This window comes from Salmo salar, chromosome ssa21 (assembly GCF_905237065.1).
Source record: "Salmo salar chromosome ssa21, Ssal_v3.1, whole genome shotgun sequence".
Lineage (NCBI taxonomy): Eukaryota > Metazoa > Chordata > Actinopteri > Salmoniformes > Salmonidae > Salmo > Salmo salar.
In genome coordinates, this window is record NC_059462.1 from 41,772,542 (window position 1) to 41,798,211 (window position 25,670).

The window sequence follows — 25,670 nt, forward strand, 5'->3', positions numbered from 1 at the left end:
GCAGTAACCTCTGATCTTTGCTGTGATGTGGAAGTAGCCTACATGTCCTGTGGGCCACAGTGTTTGATGTGTACAGAGAGGGCCTGCAGCAGCAGCAGCGGTTAACCCGCTACCTACTAAAGCAGAACAATGGAAGCTCTGAGAAGAGATCTGGCCCCTGTTCCTGTGTCACATTTCACTGCATATTTCACTGCATATTTCAGAGAGACTCTCCTCTAAGCAGCACACGAGTCTTGGGGTGCGTCTGGGCACAGGTCAAAAGTAGTGCACTACATAGGGAATAGAGTGTCATTTGGGATGCAAGTCTTGGAGTACCACCCATCAAATACACCCAGATGGTGCAGAGAGAGAGAGAGAGAGAGAGCTGTAGGTTTCCAGCAGCAACACCTGCAGTGCTTTTGGGGTTCTTTATTACATGACAGGAATGGGGGGTTGAGAGGGAGATCCTTGTATTTGAAGTAAGAGGCATGACCAGCCCCAAACACAGCAGGCACGGGAGGAGAGTGGCTTCTATTGTATCTATAGTTAAAGGAGAGAGTGGATAAACAACAATCCTGAGGGAGTATGGGTCTTTATCCTGGTCAGGTTCAGTCAGGTTTGAGGGGGGTTGGGAGGGGATGAGGGAGTTTCAGGGGCCTAGCAAGGGAGAGGGGAGGGAGACACTGGGTAAGGGACAAAACGATCAAACACACACACACATAAGTACAGCAATATGTTAGGCACGTTTGTGCTCACAGCTCTTTGCTGAGCTCTGTGGTTTACATGTTGTCAAGCATTAACCCAGAACACATTGACTACTAATTGCTGTGTGTTCAATTTACAACAAATAAAGCACTAATTGACTCCACAGCTGTGCCAACATGTTGAATGAACTTCTGCTTCAGCCTTGTAGAACCTCAGATCCTGCTCAAACTATGTTCCAATCCAAAACAAAAGGGATTGAATGAAATCAGACGACTCCTACTACACAAAGAGTAGGTGCTACAGTCGGTACTAGCAGGAGTTACAAATCATGATGGTGATTGGGACAACTTGAGCACTGGTATTACCTTTGTTCCAGTTAGGCCTGTTCTTTTTGGACTACCACACTAACCCCACTATATATCGCTGAAGGCTTTTCATAAGACTAGATCAGACAGCATTACTGCAACCTGACAATACATATTAATACTTTCTGTGAATGTGCCGGATGTAGCCAGCCAGCTAATTTTCAACAGTAGTCCCTAGGCAGGTAGATAAAAGCCAAACTGCTACCTCTCTGCCTATGGGTTACTGGATCTTACTGTACCCCTTATGCCTCTGGCACCACCCCCAGATGGTGTTTAGCATGTCTGTGCTTCCCTGTGGCTCAGTTGATAGAGCATGGTGTTTGCAACGCCAGGGTTGTGGGTTCGATTCCCACGGGGGGCCAGTACGGAGAAGAAAAAAAAAAAAGAAAAAAAATGTATGAAATGTATGCATTCACTACTGTAAGTCGCTCTGGATAAGAGCGTCTGCTAAATGACGTAAATGTAAAATGTAAATGTCTGTAGTCTTTTTAATAGAGCTTGGGACTAAGGTTCCTTTATTTTTTATTTAACCTTTATTTAACTAGGCAGGTTCTATCTGCATTTTTGTTGAATGTAGTTACTGACATAATCTTGTTCACTTCGATGTTCTCTACTTTTATAGTACTCTAGATAACCAAATTCATGTTGTTCAGTTCAATGTTCTCTACTTTTATAGTACTCTAAATACCCAAATTCATGTTGTTCACTTCAATGTTCTCTACTTTTATAGTACTCTAAATACCCAAATTCATGTTGTTCACTTCAATGTTCTCTACTTTTATAGTACTCTAAATACCCAAATTCATGTTGTTCAGTTCAATGTTCTCTACTTTTATAGTACTCTAAATACCCAAATTCATGTTGTTCAGTTCAATGTTCTCTACTTTTATAGTACTCTAAATACCCAAATTCATGTTGTTAACTTCGATGTTCTCTACTTTTATAGTACTCTAAATACCCAAATTCATGTTGTTCAGTTCAATGTTCTCTACTTTTATAGTACTCTAAATACCCAAATTCATGTTGTTCAGTTCAATGTTCTCTACTTTTATAGTACTCTAGATACCCAAATTCATGTTGTTCAGTTCAATGTTCTCTACTTTTATAGTACTCTAAATACCCAAATTCATGTTGTTCAGTTCAATGTTCTCTACTTTTATAGTACTCTAAATACCCAAATTCATGTTGTTCAGTTCAATGTTCTCTACTTTTATAGTACTCTAAATACCCAAATTCATGTTGTTCAGTTCAATGTTCTCTACTTTTATAGTACTCTAAATACCCAAATTCATGTTGTTCAGTTCAATGTTCTCTACTTTTATAGTACTCTAAATACCCAAATTCATGTTGTTCAGTTCAATGTTCTCTACTTTTATAGTACTCTAAATACCCAAATTCATGTTGTTCAGTTCAATGTTCTCTACTTTTATAGTACTCTAAATACCCAAATTCATGTTGTTCAGTTCAATGTTCTCTACTTTTATAGTACTCTAAATACCCAAATTCATGTTGTTCAGTTCAATGTTCTCTACTTTTATAGTACTCTAAATACCCAAATTCATGTTGTTCAGTTCAATGTTCTCTACTTTTATAGTACTCTAAATACCCAAATTCATGTTGTTAACTTCAAAACAATACAACATACAAATTGTTGACACCATTCAAAACAAAGAGGATTCGAAACTTTAAAGCATTTGACTTACTTTAGTTTATTTTGTAAATAATTTCTTAAAACGGCATTGTTGGTTAAGGGCTTGTAAGTAAGCATTTCACGGTAAGGTCTACACCTGTTCTATTCAGCGCATGTGACAAATACAATTTGATCTCAGAATCCTGTTTTTGCAGATAGTTCCTTAGAACAAAGCTCTGGTAGTGTCTGGCTGAGGAGGAGAATAGGAGAAGCTGTAGGATAACGGATGGCTCTACAACATTTTGACACGTCAAGCAATAAAACCAAAGTGCTTGTGTGTGCTAAATGTTATGCAAACATTGGACTAGTTACAGGCTAGGATAACTATTTTTTAAAATAGGCTAACCATGTCAGAGAGGGATTGGAAGTTGGCCAGATGTTCTCATTTCAATAAGGTACAGTCACGGTCGTGCCACACACAGGGTCACACACGGGCACACTCGCGTGCACACACACAAACACATGTTCCCATTTACTGTTTGTCCTCCATTTCTACCCAGCTTCTACAAGAATCCGAGGCTGACGATTTATGGAGAGAAAGGGTTTGCGGTCTGGAAAGTCTGGAAATGAAGCCAAGCTATTCCGGGCATTTGGTGCTATTGAGCAGTTAGATTGTTACTGAGAACCTGCTGTAGACGTGACAGAGCAGAAGACTACAACGTCTAGATTTACTGAGACAGGCCTTGTCAAAGACTGCCGATAGCTTTCACACACAGACTTAGCTGATCCATGCATGCACAGAAAGAAGCAAAGAAAGTTTACCATTGCCTCAATGAACATCTTTTAACTCTCTCTCGGCGTCTATTTTACACACACACACACACACACACACACACACACACACACACACACACACACACACACACACACACACACACACACACACACCCTCCCTGTTGGTTATCGCCATTTCATGCTTTACTGTAAGTGATACAGTACAGAGACTAATTATATCCATACCTTACCCATCTGTCTACACTTCATTATCCTGACAGACTCAGCACAGGCCTCAGAAGACACCAAGGTTAGATTGCATGTGAATACAGAGAAATACATAGACCGTTAGTCTGGAGAGCACAGATCAGCAGAACCAACACACACACACACACCACAGCGTGGCCCCATAAGAGGGTACTGACACCACCCCTGCCCCATCATTGCTCCTGTCAGTCAAACTAACTTTAGAGGCAGATGAATGCCCCTGACCTGACCCCGTTCTACAGGCCACTCACAAAGTCACAAAGAACAAGGCTGTCCTTGCACAGTCGTAAGATATTCTTTCAATGTGTGCCCTGTATCACAAGGTCAACCTTGTCCAACCCCTAGCCTCTTACACTCTAGGAACTTACCGTTAGTTCCGTACATAAATATTGTGAAAATTTCCTCTATCCTATCAGAGAGGTGGAACTTTGTGTATAAATATCTCCACACACCTCACCTGAACCACCCCTACCAACTCAAATCTTCCATTCATGCAAAGTCCTTGAAATATTGCATTGAACCATTGCCAACTACATTACATACACCAGTTGATTGTTTGATGTGGGTGTAATTGGTTCAGGGGATTAGAGCTGACAGTCACTGGCCAGAAAGCACAACTGTGTAGGCGGCTAGGCACTATGGAGGTTTGGCTTGGCACTACCTTGCATCAGAGCACCAGCACCAGGCAGCACTGACATGACAACAGCAACCACTGGGTGTGGAGCGTGCCTGGCCTCCGCCAGTCTGTCATCCTCACTCACACTCTACTCGGAGACGGCCAGGGAAAACAAGATCAAGAGGCTATCCAGGAGCAGAAGGAAACGCCATATCCAAAAACATAAACCAGGATCATGAAAAGTCACTTTACAGTGACAATAGATAATGAAGTAGTGTAGGTAAAAGCTCAATTACTGTTTATAACAACATTCCAGAAACACAAAGAGAAGATGGTACAGGTTGGCAGAGTCAAGTATCTTTGTTTTTAAAATTGCAGTAAAACATTTCTGTTTAAAAAACTACTACGGTACAACCTCAGAGCTGGGCCCACTCCTGACTCACTCCACAGCTGTTTTTTATTGAGGAAGCAGGAACCAGTTCTGGCCTGGTCCTGGCATGCCTTTTGGCCCAGTGACACAATAGTCACATCAAACGGAGGGAGTGTAGGAGGGAAGAGTCAAAGAGAGGGAAGATGGTCTAGGCCTTAGAGAGGAGGAGCTGCTTCCCCTTCCTAATGTAGTCCTGGCTGCTAACACGATCCGCTTGGCCACCTGTAAGTCTGCTCTCTAAACCCTGACCCCCACATCCTCCTGTAAGTCTGCTCTCTAAACCCTGACCCCACATCCTCCTGTAAGTCTGCTCTCTAAACTGGACGATCTACGATTAAGACTATCCTACCAACGGGACATTAAAAACTGTAATATCTTATGTTTCACCGAGACATGGCTAAATGAAGCTGGCTGGCTTCTTCGTGCATCGGCAGGGCAGAGCAGCTAAATCTGATAAGATGAGGGGTGGGGGTGTGTGTCTATTTGTTAATAACTGCTGGTGCACAATGCCTAATATTAAAGAAGTATTGAGGTATTGCTCGCTTGAGGTAGAGTACCTTATGATAAGCTGAAGACCACACTATCTACCAAGAGAGTTCTCATTTGTATTATTCGTAGCCATCTATTTACCACCACAAACCGGTGCTGGCACTAAGACAGCATTCACCGAGCTGTATAAGGCCATAAGCAAACAAGAAAATGCTCATCCAGAAGTAGCTCTCCTAGTGGCCGGGGACGTTATTGCAGGCAAACTTAAATCCGTTTTATCTAATTTTCTACCAGCATGTCACATGCAACCAGAGGAAAAAACAAAACTAGACCACCTTTACTCCACACACAGAGATACATACAAAGCTTTCTCTCACCCTCCATTTGGCAAATCTGACCATAATTCTATCCTCCTGATTCCTCTTACAAGCAAAAACTAAAGCCGGACATACCAGTGACTCGCTCAATACGGAAATGGTCAGATGATGCGGATGCTACGCTACAGGACTGTTTTGCTAGCACAGACCGGAATATGTTCCCGGGATTCATACAATGCCACTGAGGAGTATACCACCTCAGTCACCGGCTTCATCAATAAGTGCATCGATGACATCATGCCCTCTGTGACAGTACGTACATATCCCAACCATAAGCCATGGATTACAGGCAACATCCGCACCGAGCTAAAGGCTAAAGCTGTTGCTTTCAAGGAGTGGGACACTAATTCGGACGCTTATAAGAAATCCCGCTATGCCCTCAGATGAAAGATCAAACAGACAAAGCGTCAATAGAGGACTAAGATTGAATCCCACTACACCGGCTCTGATGCTCATTGGATGTGGCAGGGCTTGAAAACAATTACGGACTACAAAGCGAAACCCAGCCAGTGGAATCCTGTGGCGCGTTATTCAAATACCTTAGAAATGCTATTACTTCAATTTCTCAAACATATTACTATTTTACACCATTTTAAAGACAAGACTCTCGTTAATCTAACCACACTGTCCGATTTCAAAAAGGCTTTACAACGAAAGCAAAACATTAGATTATGTCAGCAGAGTACCCAGCCAGAAATAATCAGACACCCATTTTTCAATCTAGCATATAATGTCACATAAACCCAAACCACAGCTAAATGCAGCACTAACCTTTGATGATCTTCATCAGATGACACGCCTAGGACATTATGTTATACAATACATGCATGTTTTGTTCAATCAAGTTCATATTTATATCAAAAACCAGCTTTTTACATTAGCATGTGACGTTCAGAACTAGCATACCCCCCCGCAAACTTCCGGTGAATTTACTAAATTACTCATGATAAACGTTCACAAAAAACATAACAATTATTTTAAGAATTATAGATACAGAACTCCTCTATGCACTCGCTATGTCCGATTTTAACCTGTTAGGGCTAGGGGGCAGTATTTACACCGCCGGATAAAAAAAACGTACCCGATTTAATCTGTTTACCACTCCTACCCAGTAACTAGAATATGCATATACTTATTACATATGGATAGAAAACACCCTAAAGTTTCTAAAACTGTTTGAATGGTGTCTGTGAGTATAACAGAACTCATTTGGCAGGCAAAAAACTGAGAAGGTTTCATGCAGGAAGTGGCCTGTCTGACAAGGTGTCGTTCTTCTTGTCTCTGTTTATTGAAGAGTGAGGATCTTAGCTGTCCCGTGACACTTCCTACGGCTGCCATAGGGTCTCAGAAGGCGGTAAAAAGCTGAATCGTGGCTTTGCAGGCTCTGGCTGAAAAAAAGTAGCGCGTTTGGGTAGTGGCTGGTTACAGTACTGTGAGACTCAGGCTCGTGCCCGCGTCGACCGAAAGCTTTGTTTACTTTCCTCTGTTTAGCTAAATGGACATTCTCGGTCAGAATATTATCGCTTTTTTACGAGAAAAATGGCATAAAAATGGATTTTAAACAGCGGTTGACATGCTTCGAAGTACGGTAATGGAATATTTAGATTTTTTTTGTCACGAATTGCGCCATGCGCGGGACCCTGATTTACCATTTCAGATAGTGTCTGGGACGCACGAACAAAACGCCGCTATTCGGATATAACGATGGATTATTTTGGACCAAACCAACATTTGTTATTGAAGTAGCAGTCCTGGGAGTGCATTCTGACGAAGACAACAAAAGGTAATCAAACTTTTATAATAGTAAACCTGATATTGGTGAGTGCTAAACTTGCCGGGTGTCTAAATAGCTAGCCCGTGATGCCTGGGCTATGTACTTAGAATATTGCAAAATGTGCTTTCACCAAAAAGCTATTTTAAAATCGGACATATCGAGTGCATAGAGGAGTTCTGTATCTATAATTCTTAAAATAATTGTTATGCTTTTTGTGAACGTTTATCGTGAGTAATTTAGTAAATTGTTAGCAAATTCCTCCGGAAGTTTGCGGGGGGTATGCTAGTTCTGAACGTCACATGCTAATGTAAAAAGCTGTTTTTTGATATAAATATGAACTTGATTGAACAAAACATGCATGTATTGTATAACATAATGTCCTAGGTGTGTCATCTGATGAAGATCATCAATGGTTAGTGCTGCATTTAGCTGTCTTCTGGGTTTTTGTGACATTATATGCTAGCTTGAAAAATGGGTGTCTGATTATTTCTGGCTTGGTACTCTGCTGACATAATCTAATGTTTTGCTTTCGTTGTAAAGCCTTTTTGAAATCGGACAGTGTGGTTAGATTAACGAGAGTCTTGTCTTTAAATAGCTGTAAAATAGTCATATGTTTGAGAAATTGAAGTAATAGCATTTCAAAGGTTTTGAAAATCGCGCCACAGGATTCAACTGGCTGTTACGTAGGTGGGACGAATTCGTCCCGCCTAGCCCAGAGAGGTTAAAATAGCTTTTCGGTGAAAGCACATTTTGCAATATTCTAAGTAGATAGCTAGCCCTGTGATGCCGGGCTATTTAGACACCCACCAAGTTTAGCCCTCACCAAAGTCAGATTTACTATAAGAAAAATGTTATTACCTTTGCTGTTCTTCGTCAGAATGCACTCCCAGGACTTCTACTTCAATAACAAATGTTGGTTTGGTTCAAAACAATCCATAGTTATGTTCAAATATCCTCTGTTTTGTTCGTGCGTTCAAGACACTATCCGAAGTGTAAAGAAGGGTGACGCGCCCGACGCGTTTCGTGACAAAATAATTCTAAATATTCCATTACCGTACTTCGAAGCATGTCAACCGCTGTTTAAAATCAATTTTTATGCAATTTTTCTCGTAAAAAAGCGATAATATTCCGACCGGGAATCTGTGTTTTAGTACAAAGACGGCTGCCATAGAGAGAGAAAATAAAAACAAGGGGTCGCCTCGTGCACACGCCTCAGTCTCATTGTCCTCTGATAGACCACTTACCAAAGGCGCTAATGTTTTTCAGCCAGGGGCTGCCTCGACATCATTCAGCTTTTTCCCAGGTTCTGAGAGCCTATGGGAGCCGTAGGAAGTGTCCCGTTACAGCAAAGATCCTACGTTTTCAATAAAAAGAGTCAAGAAGCCCAAGGACTGGTCAGAGAGGGCACTTCCTGTACAGAATCTTCTCAGGTTTTTGCCTGCCATATGAGTTCTGTTATAATCACAGACACCATTCAAACAGTTTTAGAAACTTTAGGGTGTTTTCTATCCAAAGCCAAACATTATATGCATATTCTAGTTTCTGGGCAGTAGTAATAACCAGATTAAATCGGGTACGTTTTTTATCCGGCCGTGTAAATACTGCCCCCTAGCCCTAACAGGTTAACCTGTTTGGGCTAGGGGGCAGTATTGAGAATTTTGGAAAAAATATGTGCCCATTTTTAACTGCCTCCTACACCAACTCAGAAGCTAGAATATGCATATTATTGTTCAGGTTTGGATAGAAAACACCCTAAAGTTTCTAAAACTGTTTGAATGGTGTCTGAGTATAACAGAACTCCTATGGCAGGCAAAAACCTGACAAGGTTTCATGCAAGAAGTGGCCTGTCTGACAAGGAGTCGTGCGTCTTGCATCTGTTTATTGAAAAGTAAGGATCTTAGCTGTAACGTGACAATTCCCAGGGCTCCAATAGGCTCTCAGGACGCGGGAAAATCATGAAGGTTGACGAGGCAGCCTCAGGCTGAAACAGATTATCATCTTATTCAAGTGTCCCATTAGGTGACAATGGAGTGAGGCGCGTGCGCGATTAGCCCCCGTGGAGTATTTTAATTCGGCTGTTTAGTTTATTGCAGATTCCCGGTCGGAATATTATCGCTTTTCTACGAGATAAATGGCATAAAAATTGGTTTTAAACAGCGGTTGACATGCTTCGAAGTACGGTAATGGAATATTTAGACATTTTTTGTCACGCCATGCGCTATGCTCGTGACCGTGGATTACCATTCTGATAGTGTCTAGAACTCACGAACAAAACGTCGCTGTTTGGATATAATGATGGATTATTTGGGACCAAACCTACATTTGTTATTGAAGAAGAAGTCCTGGGACTGCATTCTGACGAAGAACAAGAAAGGTAAGAACATTTTTCTTATAGGAAATGTGATTTTGGTGAAGGCTGAACTGCGTGGGTGTCTAAATAACTAGCCCTGTGATGCCGGGCTATGTATTTAGAATATTGCAAAATGTGCTTCATCCGAAAAGCTATTTTAAAATCGGACATATCGAGTGCATAGAGGAGTAATGTATCTATAATTCTTAAAATAATTTTTATGCTTTTTGTGAACGTTTATCGTGAGTAATTTAGCAAACTGTTAGTAAATTCCCCGGAAGTTTGCGGGGGGTATGCTAGTTCTGAACGTCACATGCTAATGTAAAAAGCTGGTTTTTGATATAAATATGAACTTGATTGAACAAAACATGCATGTATTGTATAACATAATGTCCTAGGGTTGTCATCTGATGAAGATCATCAAAGGTGAGTGCTGCATTTAGCTGTCTTCTGGGTTTTGGTGACATTATATGCTGGCTTGAAAAATGGGTGTCTGATTATTTCTGGCTTGGTACTCTGCTGACATAATCTAATGTTTTGCTTTCGTTGTAAAGCCTTTTTGAAATCGGACAGTGTGGTTAGATTAACGAGAGTCTTGTCTTTAAATAGCTGTAAAATAGTCATATGTTTGAGAAATTGAAGTAATAGGATTTTTAAGGTTTTGAAAATCGCGCCACAGGCTGCAAGTGGCTGTTACGTAGGTGGGACGAATTCGTCCCGCCTAGCCCAGAGAGGTTAAACAGGTCAACATTCACAAAGCCGCTGGGCCAGACGATTTACCAGAAGGTGTAATCAGAGCATGCGCGGACAAACTGGCAAGTGTCTTCACTGACATTTTCAACCTCTCCCTGACCGAGTCTGTAATACCTACATGTTTCAAACAGACCATCATAGTCCTTGTGCCCAAGAAAGCAAAGGTAACCTGCTTATATGATTACCGCCACGTAGCAGTCACGTCGGTAGCCATGAAGTGCTTTGAAAGGCTGGTCATGGCTCACATCAACACCATCATGCCGGAAACCATAGACCCACTCCAATTCGCATACCGCCCCAACAGATCCACAGATGATGCAATCTCAATCGCACTCCACACTGCCCTTTCCCACCTGGACAAAAGGAACACCTATGTGAGAATGCTGTTCATTGACTACAGCTCAGCGTTCAACACCATAGCTCATCACTAAGCTAAGGACACTGTGACTAAACACCTCCCTCTGCAACTGGGTGCTGGCCGCCTCCAGGTGGTAAAAAAATGGTCCGCCTCACATCGGCAATGGAGAAACCCTAATGCAGGGGCTGAGTCACTGGCTTACTGGTGCTCTTCCATGCCGTCCCTAGGAAGGGTACGTCACTTGAGTGGGTTGAGTCAGACGTGATCTTCCTGTCCATGTTTGCGCCCCCCCTTGGGTTCGTGCTGTGGGGGAGATCTTTGTGGGCTATACTCAGCCTTGTCTCAGGATAGTAAGTTGGTGGTTGAAGATACCATCTAGTGGTGTGGGGGTTGTGCTTTGGTAAAGTGAGTGGGGTTATATCCTGTCTGTTTGGCCCTGTCTTTTATATCCTGTCTGTTTGGCCCTGTCTTCTCTCTTTCTCTCAGCCCTAGGACCATGCCTCAGGGCTACCTGGCCTGATGACTCCTTTCTGTCCCCAGCCCACCTGGTTGTGCTGCTGCTCCAGTTTCAACTGTTCTGCCTGCAGCTGTGGAACCCTGACCTGTTCACCGGACGTGCTACCATGTTCCAGATTTGTCTTTTTCAACTTTCTAGAGATAGCAGGAGCGGTAGAGATACTCTGAATGATCGGCTATGAAAAGCCAACTGACATTTACTCCTGAGGTGCTGACCTGTTGCACCCTCTACAACCACTGTGATTATTATTATTTGACCCTGCTGGTCATCTATGAACATTTGAACATCCTGGCCATGTTCTGTTATCTCCACCCGGCACAGCCAGAAGAGGCCACCCTTCATAGCCTGGTTCCTCTCTGGGTTTCTTCCTAGGTTCCGGCCTTTCTTGGGAGTTTTTCCCTAGCCACCGTGCTTCTACACCTGCATTGCTTGCTGTTTGGGGTTTCAGGCTGGGTTTCTGTACAGCACTTTGTTACATCAGCTGATGTAAGAAGGGCTTTATAAATACATTTGATTGATTGCTTGAATGGTAGGCAACAACACATCTGCCACGCTGTGTCTCAACACTGGGGCCCCTCAGGGGTGCGTGCTTAGGCCCCTCCTGAACTCCCTGTTCACCCACGACTGTGTGGACGAGCACAACTCCAACACCATCATTAAGTTTGCTGACGACAACAGTTGTAGGCCTGATCACCGACAACGATGAGACAGCCTATAGGGAGGTTGTCAGAGGCCTGGCAGTGTGGTGCCAGGACAACAACCTCTCCCTCAATGTGAGCAAGAAAAATGAGCTGATCGTGGACTACAGGAAAAGGAGGGCTGAACAGGCCCCCATTAACATCGACGGGGCTGAAGTGGAGCGTGGCGAGAGTTTGAAGTTCCTTGGTGTTCACGTCACCAACAAACTATCATGGTCCAAACACACCAAGACAGTTGTGAATAGGGCACGACAACACTTTTTCCCCTTCAGGAGACTGAGAAGATTTGGCATGGGTCCCCAGATCCTACAGCTGCACCATCGAGAGCATCCTGATCACTTGCATCACCGCCTGGTATGGCAGCTGCTCGGCATCTGACCGTAAGGCGCTACAGAGGGTAGTGCGTACGGCCCAGTGCATCACTGTGGCCAAGCTTCCTGACATCCAGGACCTATATACTAGGTAGGGTCAGAGGAAGGCCCAAAAAATTGTCAAAGACTCCAGTCACCCAAGTCATAGACTGTTCTCTCTGCTACCGGTGCACCAAGTCTAGGACCAAAAGACTCCTTAACAGCTTCTACCTCCAAGCCATAAGACTGCTGTACAATTAATCAAATGGCCACCCGGACTATTTACATTGACAACCACCCCCCCCACCCCGTTTTGTTTTTACACTGCTGCTACTCGCTGTTTATTATCTATGCATAGTCACTTTACAAATGACCTCTACTAACCTGTACTCCCACACATTAACTCGGTACCCCCTGCATTTAGCCTCGTTATTGTCATGTAATTTTCTTGTGTTACTTTTTGATTTTACGATTTTTTTAAACTTTTGTTTATTTAGTAAATATATAACTCTATTTCTTGAACTGCATTGTAGGTTAAGGGCTTGTAAATAAGCATTTCACGTTAAGATCTACATCTGTTGTATTTGGCACATGTGACAAATAAAATTTGATTTGAGAGATTTTAAGAAAGAGCCCGTCTCACCTGCGAACGCTCATTCATCAATACTATTTCAACCTTTTGTTTAACTAGGCAAGTCAGTTAAGAACAAATTCTTATTTACAATGATGGCCTAGGAACAGTGGGTTAACTGCCTTGTTCAGGGGCAGAACGACAGATTTTTACCTTGTCAGCTCGGGGATTCGATCTAGCAACCTTTCGGTTACCGGCACAACGCTCTAACCACTAGGCTACCTGCCACTTTTTTCTTTTAATACTAACAGTGGTTCCTACAAATATCTATTTAATGTTCAATACCGACACGGGTGAGTTCTGCCCAAATAGCGTTGTCAGATCGATAAGGCTGGTACCTACTGCTCCATTATACTGATATGGTGGTGCAGTACTGTTTCAAAAACAACAAGATTCCCTTCCAGATGACTTCCAGACCTCACTGTAATGATGAAAAGGCTGGCAGAATTAAAATGCTTTGAGCTAGAAAAGAGAACCCATCCAGGACACCGCACCAATTTATTTCCTCAAGCCAAATGCCTTTCAGCAGTTAATCAGTCTGGATCCTACTGCAGTTCAATCCAAACCAGCGTGCTCTTCTCAACACAACACAGCACAGCTTAGCAAATTAGCTTTTATCAGCGCAGCGTAACAAATCTAAACCGTGTACAATGCTGTTTTAAAGCATTTAACAGGAGGGGAATGGGACTCGCTACAGAGCAGGCAGAACCTTCCCATAACCATCTGTGGGTTTAGGAGACCAGTGCTGGTACACAGAATATTTTTACAACATTGTTTAGTGTTTATACTCCTCAGCAATTAAGTAACCATGCCAGAGAAGTGTGGGAGAGGACTATCATTCTGAATCATTAGGAACCATGAACAGAGAGGCGGAGAAGTGTGTGTGTGTGTGTGTGTGTGTGTGTGTGTGTGTGTGTGTGTGTGTGTGTGTGTGTGTGTGTGTTGTGTGTGTGTGTGTGACAGAGAGAGTGTGGGGGGCCACAGAGCGTACTGGACTGTTAACATTTAAATGACCCCCTCCCATCCCAGTTAACATGCTACCCAGTGGGCTTATGGTCCAACCGACAAACAACAAATGGCCATTGTGTATTCGCCTCTGCTGAATAAATTAAACAAGGCACTTTAACTGGGTATAACCCCCACAATATTTGGGAATACACAAAGCACTGAGCAAGGCCTCTGTTACAAAGCTCTCTCTGTGATTTGGTGGAACAGTTGTTAGCTTGGGTATGAACCAGGGGGCCTGGGCCAACATCCAGCAGGTCTCGACCCAAAATGCACAGAGGCTGCTTGGACTGGGCCTGATGTCCTGGGAATCTAATAGGACAGCCTGTTTAGTGTGTCACTCAGTCAGTTATACGCCCAGCTAGCAACCCTGCCTGCTGACCAGCGTAACAGACATCTAATGCATGGGCATAAAGCAGGACCTTCAGGATGGAGAAAATTTGACATCATTTGTGGTTGACATCAGCGCATGCATCTTTAAATCAAAAGAGTAAATGTATGCTCTGGGGAACAAAACAAATGAAAGAAAGATGAGGAGAATGTTGGTGGTTGGAGGAGAATAGTTCTGTTAAGAACGGAACACAAAATGGATCTTTCAGCTCTGGTTCTGGTACTAGAAAGTATTCCTGAATCCTGCTCACACCCACCACAACTCTCCTGGGTTCTAGAGCACTCCGTGTTAAAGCCAAGAAAACACAGCTCAGAGAAAGATAAGATAGTAAAACATTAACTTTGCATCAACATGAAAGCACAAGCCAACTTAGACACACCCTGAATAACCACACAGGCTCTTGGAAGGTTTGTTCAGGGTTTCTTTCTGCACATATATCAAGTACTGTATGAAGCACTACTGTTCGTCAGGATACTAATTTCCTTTGTAATACATGCACACATACCCGAGCAGAGGATGCCCTTGTGTCGGGCGCAGGAGAAGTCATCACACTCGCAGAAGGTCCCGTAGATCTTCCCGAACTCTGACTCATAGCAGAAGCACTGGTTACAGCTGCACTCCCCTCTCCCACCACAGATCTGCATCCCCTCAGCCTGCCTGCAGGCGCTCAGGTACATGCTGCCAGCCTCGCCCTCCTGGCACTCACAGCGGGCACCCAGGTAGCCCGGGTCACAGCGGCAGATACCACAGGTGTACTGTCCAATGGAGCTGCAGTGGGTACTGTTAGCCTGGGTCTGGTCGGTGCAGCCACAGTCACAGCGGTAGTCCACAGACACCTCCAGACGATCCTTGAAGCCCACAGGCTTGATGGTGAAGCTCTGCTGGGTACCTGGGGCGGGGCAGCCTCTGGCGTCTACACTCACGTTGAAGGACACCTGGAAGAAAGAAGAACAGTACAACAGGGTCAGTATATGGACTGGACTAGAAAAAACAAATGTGCCAAAATTTGAGAACACTTCTCAATCAAGGAGTTGGGCTTTACAAAAAACAATGTCATAGTGACTATTATTCATAAGTGGATTTTTAAATGGCCTCCTTGACCTGGAACCATTACATTTACACTATCTTCCTCCATATGACTCAGAACCTATTCTGCTTTCATTAGGCTTGGCTGGGACAGGACTGTATATTACATATGACCTGCAAGCTGTTTTTTATACATGGGGATTATATAACTCAGACACACACCGAGACAGAGACACACACCGAGACAGAGACAGCAAGTTCAGAGGGAAAGGGGAAGAGCAAGACAAAAAGATAAGAGAGGGAAGAGAGGGCGGATAGAGTTCAGAGAAGAGTTGATGTGGCTGAGTCAGTTGATTAATCAGCCAATTTGAGCAGATGACACAGAACAGGACCTCCACCCATTTGATTGCTCTTAGGAAGGAAGTCTGAACAACAGAGAAACACCACCCTCCCTTTAGCATGGCCTGTCTCAACATGAACTGTTACTGTGCAGGGTTAGTGTTTGTCTCTCTGTACCTCAACAGCCACAGCAACCATCTCCAGTGTGTGTGTGTGTGTGTGTGTGTGTGTGTGTGTGTGTGTGTGTGTGTGTGTGTGTGTAGCTGAACTGCACAGCAAACATCTCCAGTGTGTGTGTGTGTCCGTGAATGTGTAGCTGAACTGCACAGCAACCATCCACACACTGCCTGTCGTAGATGAGGCAGAATGTTAATCTTTGTGGTTTCACTCCATTTAGATGGGATACTGGCGTGAATCCCCCCAGTTAAATAGTACCATAAATCTACAAAACAACAGAATACATGTCAGTTTCATATCATCACCTTCCATGAAACCTTGGAGTGTATTCTAAAGTGCCAGAGGCAAAACGAAACAAACAGACAAAACTAAAAAATGGGGAAATACAGCCCAAAGAAAACATAAGGATCGACTTCAATAACATCTAATAGAACTCATAAGAAATGTGGTTGACTTTTCAATATGTTCAACCAAACATACCTCTGGATAAGTATGGTTCCTTTAATCACCAAAATTCAGCAACGAGGAAAACTAATCTACACAATATGGCCAACAATATGAGAGTAACACATGCAGCACTAGAAGAAGTCCAATGACTTGTCTGAGAAGGTTCACTCAACGTTTAAGTACAGTGAAAAGCCTTTCTTGCAAACTCAAAACCTAACAATGCAATAAATCAATAACAATGTAAGACCGGAAAAAAACAAGAAATAAGAAGAACACAGTAAGTAAGTAAGCATATTATATACAGGGTCAGTTCCAATACCATATTTACAATGTTCAGGAATACTGGAGTGATGGAGGTAGATATGTATAGGGGTAATCATACTATATACAGGGCCAGTTCCAATACCATATTTACAATGTTCAGGGGTGATGGAGGTAGATATCTATAAGGGTAAGGTGACTAGGCAACAGGATATAAGATAAACAGGTTGAAAATCACCATGAATATGCTTGCCAGCAGTTATGCACAAGCTCTGAGAATGCGCCCTGGAATACCATCGGGCCCCGCGGCCTTGCGAGTGTTGACCTGATTAAAGACCTTCCTCACGTCAGCCACAGAGAGCGAGATCACCCAATCCTCTAAATCGGTGACGGCCCTCACACCCGGCACGATGTTGTTGTTGTCAACGCGTGAATACAGTCGTCTTCCTTTGTAATCCATAATGGACTGTAGCCCCTGCCACATGCGGTGGGGGTCGGAGGCTGTGTAGTATGATTCCACCTTATTCCCATATTGTCCTTTTTCACGTTTGATGACTTTGCGGAGGTCATAATGGGACTTCTTGTACTTATTCCTGTCCTCGGCCGTAGCCTCAGGGTTGTCTATGATAGCTCTGTGTCTGGCAGCCCTGTCCTTTAGTTTACCGCAAACCTCTGGATTAATCCAGGGCTTTTGATGGGGGAAGCAGCGAACCCTCACCATGGGGACAACGTCGCCAATACACTTTCTAATGAAGCTGGTGACAGAGGTGGTTAGCTTGTCAATGTTATCGGCAGAGTCTCTAAACATATTCCAATCAGCTTTAGAATCTAAAGGATTCTAAAGCAGTCCTTTAGAATAATCTCAGATTCTGGTGATCATTTCTCAACGGAGGGAGTCACGGGTACTTCCTGTTTGAGTTTCTGCTTGTAAATAGCAAGCAGGAGTCATGATCTGAATTGCCGAATGCCGGACGAGGGAGGGCCTTGTATGCTTGCTTATGGGTAGAATAACAGTGGTCTAGGACTTTATCACCCCTAGTGGCGTTGGAGATGTATTGATGGAAGTTGGGCATCACGTGTCTCAGTGATGCGGAATTAAAATCGCCGGCAACCAGAAAGGCAGCCTCTGGATGTAGAGTTTCTTGCTTGTTTATAGCCTTGAACAGTTCAGTAAGTGCCAGCTTGTTATTTTTCTTGTCCTGAGGTGGAATGTATGCAAGTCATGATAACAACTGAAAACTCCCTCTACCATTTGACCATCAGGTATTCCAAGACAGGTGAACAGTGGGTCGACACTTCCACCATGCTGGAGTTATCACACCAGTTGGTGATATGTAGAGGACCCCCCCCCCAATTTCCCCGACTCCACTGTCCTGTCCGCCCGATGAATTGAGAATCCATTGAGTTGTATAGCCATGGGGGAGTATTTTGTCCGACACCCATGTTTTTTAAAAGCAAAGAATAATGCAGTTTCGAGAGTCCCGTTGGTAGCAAATCCACGATCGGAGGTCATCCATCTTATTATTGAGTGACTAGTAGAATGGAGGAATAGAGGAAAGAGGAGCTTGCAAAACGGCGGCCATCCAGTACGGCGCCATCTTTGGGAGCCACTCATCCGCATCCCAGTGGTTCCAGATAAGGGAAGGAGCACTACATCAGTCCGCAGGAGGCCTGAGGGGTCGTGGGATGTGAAGATGTGAGGGGTTCAGCTCCCAGCAAAGACTCTAACGCCCACAGCCTCTTGGATTGCAGCCCCAAAGCCAAACACTTGGACATTAGGGCTGTGTTGATGTTGGCTTTAGCTCCACACGTAACGCACAGATCTGAGTCTTTTGGGGACAGAGCAGAGCCCTGTGTTTCCTTGGCTATATCTTCTTTCTCCAGTTCCTCTAACCCTGAGACCTGGCTGTAGACCATCGCTCATCCATATATTTATATGTACATATTCACATTCACTAGTTTAGATTAGTGTGTATTAGGTAGTTGTTGGGGAATTGTTAGATTACTTGTTAGATTTTACTGCATTGTCGGAATTAGAAGCACAAGCATTTCGTTACACTCGCATTAACATCTGCTAACCATGTGTATGTGACCAATACATTTTTAATTTGACTTCTATGTTATTAGATGCCATAGGAGTTTACAGACGCATCTCAGGGTTAGCCTTTCTCGTTCAATAAGAAGTGAACATCAACAGGCCTAGTGATGAAGAGGTCAGAGACCATGCTGAGAGAGCCTCTGTGTGTCCTAAAAGACTGAACAATCCTGTACGCTTCGAAGGCGGAGGAAAGACTAATACAAAACTGCTGCATGATAATAAGCAATGTGTGTTGGAGTGGCTTTGTGGAGGAGTAAACAGTCATGACATCATCACCCTGCGACACCTTTCCAAACCAAACCTAGGTGGTACTCTAAGCTACCAAGGAAACACGAGTCATGTAAGAAAGACAATCGACAAAACAACTTTATTCCACATGCACCAGCATCACAACATTCATGGCTGAAGAACCGGACATGACTGCAGAACAGTGGGGTGTTCCTCCTGGGCAGTCCCTCTACCTCGTCCACTGCAGCATAACACATGGAAGACCTGTCAGCCAGTCTCTCTACCTCGTCCACTACAGCGCAACACATGGAAAGCCTGTCCGACCGTCGCTCTTCCTCGTCCACTACAGAGTAACACATGGAAAGCCTGTCGGCCCGTCTCTCTTCCTCGACCACTACAGCTAGTCCTCTTCCTAACGAGGTAATGAGATTTAGGGGACATGTGAGTCACGAGTAACTTAGCTCATTCAAACTCTGGCTCATTAGGGAAACTAGTAGCCATGAGATAAAGCTGCTGGAGTAAAAAGACGGGGAACCAAATCAAATCAAAGTTTATTGGTCACATACACATATTTAGCAGATGTTATTACGGGTGTAGCGAAATGCTTGTGTTCCCAGCTCCAACAGTGCAGTAATATCTAAAAACAATTCACAATACACACACACACACACACACACACACACACACACACACACACCTAAAAGTAAAAGAATGAAAATATATAAATATTAGATTGAGCAATGTCGGCATGGCATTGACTAAAATACAGTAGAATAGAATACAGTATATACACATGAGATGAGTAAAGCAGTATGTAAACATTATTTAAACATTATTAAAGTGGCTAGTGTTCCATTGTTAAAATGGCCAGTGATTCCATGTCTATGTACAGTTGAAGTCGGAAGTTTACATACACTTAGGTTGGAGTCATTAAAACTCGTTTTTCAACCACTCCACAAATTTCTTGTCAACAAACTATAGTTTTGGCAAGTCGGTTAGGACATCTACTTTGTGCATGACACAATACATTTTTTCAACAATTGTTTACAGACAGATTATTTCACTTATAATTCACTGTATCACAATTCCAGTGGGTCCGAAGTTTACATACACTAAGTTGACTGTGCCTTTAAACAGCTTGGAAAATTCCAGAAAATTATGTCATGGCTTTAGAAGCTTCTGATAGGGTAATTGACATAATTTGAGTCAATTGGAGGTGTACCTGTGGATGTATTTCAAGGCCTACCTTCAAACTCAGTGCCTCTGTGCTTGACATCATGGGAAAATGAAAAGAAATCAGCCAAGACATCAGAAAAACAAATTTGACCTCCACAAGTCTGGTTCATCCTTGGGAGCAATTTACAAAATGCCTGAAGGTACCACGTTCATCTGGACAAACAATAGTACGCAAGTATAAACACCATGGGACCACACAGCCGTCATACCGCTCAGGAAGGAGACGCGTTCTGTCTAATAGAGATGAACGTACTTTGGTGCAAAAAGTGCAAATCAATCCCAGAACAACAGCAAAGGACCTTGTGAAGATGCTGGAGGAAACTGGTACAAAAGTATCTATATCCACAGTAAAACGAGTACTATATCGAAATAATCTGAAAGGCCACTCAGCAAGGAAGAAGCCACTGCTCCAAAACCACCATAAAAAAGCCAGACTACGGTTTGCAACTGCATATGGGGACAAAGATCGTACTTTTGGAGAAATGTCCTCTGGTCTGATGAAACAAAAATAGAACTGTTTGGCCATAATGTCCATCGTTATGTTTGGACGAAAAAGGGTGAGGCTTGCAAGCCGAAGAACACCATCCCAACCGTGAAGCACGGGGGTGGCAGCATCATGCTGTGGGGGTGCTTTGCTGCAGGAGGGACTGGTGCACTTCACAAAATAGATGGCATCATGAGATAGGAAAATGATGTGGATATATTGAAGCAACATCTCAAGACATCAGTCAGGAAGTTCAAGCTTGGTCGCAAATGGGTCTTCCAAATGGACAATGACCCCAAGCATACTTTGAAAGTTGTGGCAAAATGACTTAAGAACAACAAAGTCAAGGTATTGGAGTGGCCATCACAAAGCCCTGACCTCAATCCTATAGACATTTGTGGGCAGAATTGAAAAAGCGTGTGCGAGCAAGGAGGCCTACAAACCTGACTCAGTTACACCAGCTCTGTCAGGAGGAATGGGCCAAAATTCACCCAACTTATTGTGGGAAGCTTGTGGAAGTTAACCTCGACGGTCGCCTAGGATAGGGGACGCCACAGCGCATTTTGAAAAAAATGTATGCCCATTTTAAACGGCCTACTACTCAAACTCAGAAGCTAGGATATGCATATAATTAATACTTGTGGATAGAAAACACCCGAAAGTTTCTAAAACTGTTTGAATGGTGTCTGTGAGTATAACAGAACTCATATGGCAGGCAAAACCCCGAGACAGATGGAAACAGGAAGTGGAATTCTGAATTGCGGACTCAACTTCATCACGTTGCCTATTAATCACACCGTGAGCTATGGTTCATTGAGCACTTCCTATTGCTTCCACTAGATGTCCCCAGTCTTTACAAAGTGGTTTGAGTCTCCTACTGTTAAAACTGAATGAATGAGACGCTGTGGAATGTGGTCACACGGAGAGGGCCATCACCATTATGACGCCGGCGCCCCTGGTTACCCTCCCCTTTCGAAACGTTTTGAAACACAATGCAATCGTCCCCCTCGAATCTTATTGGCTCTCTTGTTGAAAAACGCCCTGGAGATTTATGTTATACGTTTGACATGTTTGAACGAACCTAAATGGGGAAAAAAATGCATTTTCTCGAAATGGCTGTCCCGTGGCCGACGGAGCATTTGGATTAGCCTTCAGACGCGCTAACAAGAACAAGCTCTTGGAACATAAAGGAGTAATTTTTTCTAATGAAAATACATTTCTTGTGGACCTGGGATTCCTGGAAGTGCTTTCTGATGAAGACAACCAAAGGTAAGGGATTATTGACAATATTATACAAGACTAGATGTGATATGCGATTGTTCCAAGATGGCGCTGACCTGTAACGTTAGCCTATTTTTCAGAGTATCGCATCCCCTTTCATCGCAAAGTATGATTACCCAGTAAAGTTAATTTTAAATCTGGCATTACAGGTGCTTTCAAGAGATATTCATCTATAAATCTTAGAATGACAATATTACATTTTAAAAATGTTTTCGAATAGTAATTTAGTAAATTGTAGCTCTGTTTCATCGGATGCATTTGAGGGAAAATAGTTAGTCAACGTTACGCACCGACGTAAAATGCTGTTTTTATATATAAATATCAACTTTATCGAACAAAAGAATGCATGTATTGTGTAACATGATGTCCTAGGTGTGTCATCTGATGAAGATTGTCAAAGGTTAGTGCTGCATTTAGCTGTTTTTTGGTTATTTGTGATGCATGTGGTTGGTTGGAAAAAGGCTATGTGGCTACTTTTACGATATACTCCTCTAACATAATCTAATGTTTTGCTTTTGCTGTAAAGCCTTTTTGAAATCGGACAACGTGGTTCGATTCAGGAGAGGTGTATCTATAAAACGATATAATTTGAGAAAAAAAAAGTTAATTTTTCTTTTTTTTTTTACATTTTGTTACGCTAATGGCGATATGATTTTTCGCTGGATGTCCGTCCCGAGGCCGCACAGGGGTTAAACAATTGACCCAAGTTAAACAATTTAAAGGCAATGCTACCAAACACTAATTGAGTGTATGTAAACTTCTGACCCACTGGGAATGTGATGAAAGAAATAAAAGCTGAAATAAATCACTCTCTCTACTATTATTCTGACATTTCACATACTTAAAATAAAGTGGTGATCCTAACTGACCTAATACAGGGAATGTTTTACCATGATTAAATGTCAGGAATTGTGAAAAACAGAGTTTAAATGTATTTGGCTAAGGTGTATGAAACTTACGACTTCAACTGTATATAGGGCATCAGCCTCTGAGGTGCAGGATTGCTTAACCGGGTGGAAGCCGGCTAGTGATGGCTATTTAACAGGTCTGATGATAAGAACTGTTTTTCAGTCCTGGAGGGCAGGTAGTTTGCCCCCGGTGATGCGTTTGGCAGACCACACCACCCTATGGAGAGCCCTGCCGCTGCGGGCAGTGCAGTTGCCATACCAGGTGGTGATAGAGCCCGACAAGATGCTCTCAATTGTGCATCTCTAAATGTTTGTGAGGGTTTTAGGGGCCAAGCCAAATGTCTTCAGCCTCCTGAGTTTGAAGAGGCACTGTTGCGCCTTCTTCACCACACTGTCTGTGTGGGTGGACCATTTCAGATCGTCAGTGATGTGTACGCCAAGGAACTGGAAGCTTCTCCACTGCGGTCCCATCGATGTGGATAGGGGCATGCTCCCTCTGCTGTTTCCTGAAGTCCACGATCAGCTCCTTTGTTTTGTTGACGTTGAGTGAGAGGTTATTTATTTTCCTGGCACCAGTTTCCCAGGGCACTCCCCTATTCCCTGTAAGCTGTCTCGTCATTGTTGGTAATCAGGCCTACTACTGTTGTGTTGGAGATGTACAAGGCCATGCAGTCATGGGTGAACAGGGAGTACAAGAGGAGGCTAGGCACACACCCTTGTGGGGTCCCAGTGTTGAGGATCAGCGAAGTGGAGGTGTTGTTTCCTACCTTCACCACCTGGGGGTCGACCCGTCAGGAAGTCCAGGACCCAGTTGCATAGGGCGGGGTTCAGACCCAGGGCCCCATGCTTAATGATGAGCTTGGAGGGTAATATGGTGTTGAATGCTGAGCTATAGTCAATGAACAGCATTCTTACATAGGTATTCCTCTTCTCCAGATGGGATAGGACAGTGTGAAAAACGTTCCACCTTCTCCACTGCTGTCACGTCAATGTGGATAGGGTGGTGCTCCCTTTGCTGTTTCTTGAAGTCCACGATCTCTTTTGTTTTGCTGACATTGAGTGAGAGGTTATTTTCCTGACACCACACTCCGAGGGCCCTCACTTCCTCCCTGTAGGCTGTCTCATCGCTGTTGGTAATCAAGCCTACCACTGTTGTGTCCTCTGCACACTTGATTACTGAGTTGGAGGTGTGAATGGCCACACAGTCATGGGTGAACAGGAGGGGGCTGAGAACGCACCCTTGTGGGGCCCCAGTGTTGAGGATCAGTGCAGTGGAGATGTTGTTTCCTACCCTCACCACCTGGGGGCGGCCCGTCAGGATGTCCAGGACCCAGTTGCACAGGGCGGGGTCAAGACCCAGGAACTCCAACTTAATGATGAGTTACTATTGTGTTGAATGCTGAGCTGTAGTCAATGAACAGCATTCTTACATACGTATTCCTCTTGTCCAGATGGCTAGGCTATCTTAAAGCATGTGGGGACAGCCGACTGGGATAGGGATTGATTGAATATGTCCATAAACACACCAGCCAGCTGGTCTGCGCATGCTCTGAGGACCCGGCTACGGGTGCCGTCTGGCCCGGCAGCTTTGCAAGGGTTAACACGCTTAAATGTCTCACTCATGTCGGCCACAGAGAAAGAGAGCCCACAGTCCACTGTGTTATCCTCAAAGTGGGCGAAGAAGGAGTTTAGCTTGTCAGGAAGCAAGACGTCTGTCCACAACGTGGCTGGTTTTCCCTTTGTAGTCCGTGATTGTCTGTAGACCCTGCCACATACGTCTCGTGTTGTTGAATTGTGACTCCACTTTGTGTCTCTGTACTGACGTTTTGCTTGTTTGATTGCCTTATGAAGGGAATAACTACACTGTTTGTATTTGGCCATATTCCCAGTCACCTTGCCATGGTTAAATGCAATGGTTCGCGCTTTCAGTTTTGTGCGAATGCCGCCATCTATCCACGGTTTCTGGTTAGGGTAGGTTTTAATAGTTACAGTGGGTATAACATCCCCTACACATTTCCTGATGAACTCAGTCACTGTATCCGTCGATGCTATTCTTAGAGGCTACCCGGAACATATCCCAGTGTGTGTGATCAAAACAATATTGACGCATGGATTCCGATTGGTCAGACCAGCTTTGAATAGACCTTAGCACAGGTATCTCCTGTTTGAGTTTCTGCCTATAGGAAGGGAGGAGCAAAATGGAGTCATAATCAGATTTGCTGAAGGGAGGGTGGGGGAGGGCCTGAGTCAAGGTGTTGGTAGAACTTCGGTAGCATTTTCCTCTAATTTGCTTTGTTTAAATCCCCAGCTATAATACATGCAGCCTCAGGATATGTGGTTACCAGTTTGCATAAAGTCCAGTGTAGTTCTTTGAGGGCCGTCGTGGTATCGGCTTGAGGGGGAATATACACGGCTGTGACTATAACCGAAGAGAATTATCTTGGGAGGCAATACGGTCGGCATTTGATTGTGAGGTATTATAGGGCGGGTGAACAGAAGGACTTGAGTTTCTGTACGTTATCACAATCACACCATGAGTACTTAATCATAAAACATACACCCCTTCCTTTCTTCTTCCCGGAGAGTTCTTTATTCCTGTCTGCGCTATGTACTGAGAACCCAGATGGCTGTATGGACGGGGACAGTACATCCCGAGAGAGCCATGTTCCCGTCTAACAGAGTATGCCACAATCCCTGATGTCTCTCTGGAAAGAGATCCTCGCCCT

General features: G+C 43.7%; 1 protein-coding gene across 3 annotated transcripts in view; it reads right to left on the minus strand.

Annotated features, from left to right (window-relative positions):
- LOC106582337 (integrin beta-5) overlaps positions 1 to 25,670 on the minus strand; it is a 100,720-nt gene that overhangs the window by 55,182 nt on the left and 19,868 nt on the right. For all 3 annotated transcript variants that reach the window (XM_014165325.2, XM_045704805.1, XM_014165323.2), the window contains one exon: positions 14,965 to 15,394. In XM_014165325.2, the coding sequence (XP_014020800.1) occupies positions 14,965 to 15,394 (430 nt within the window). The remainder of the gene's footprint in view (positions 1 to 14,964; positions 15,395 to 25,670) is intronic.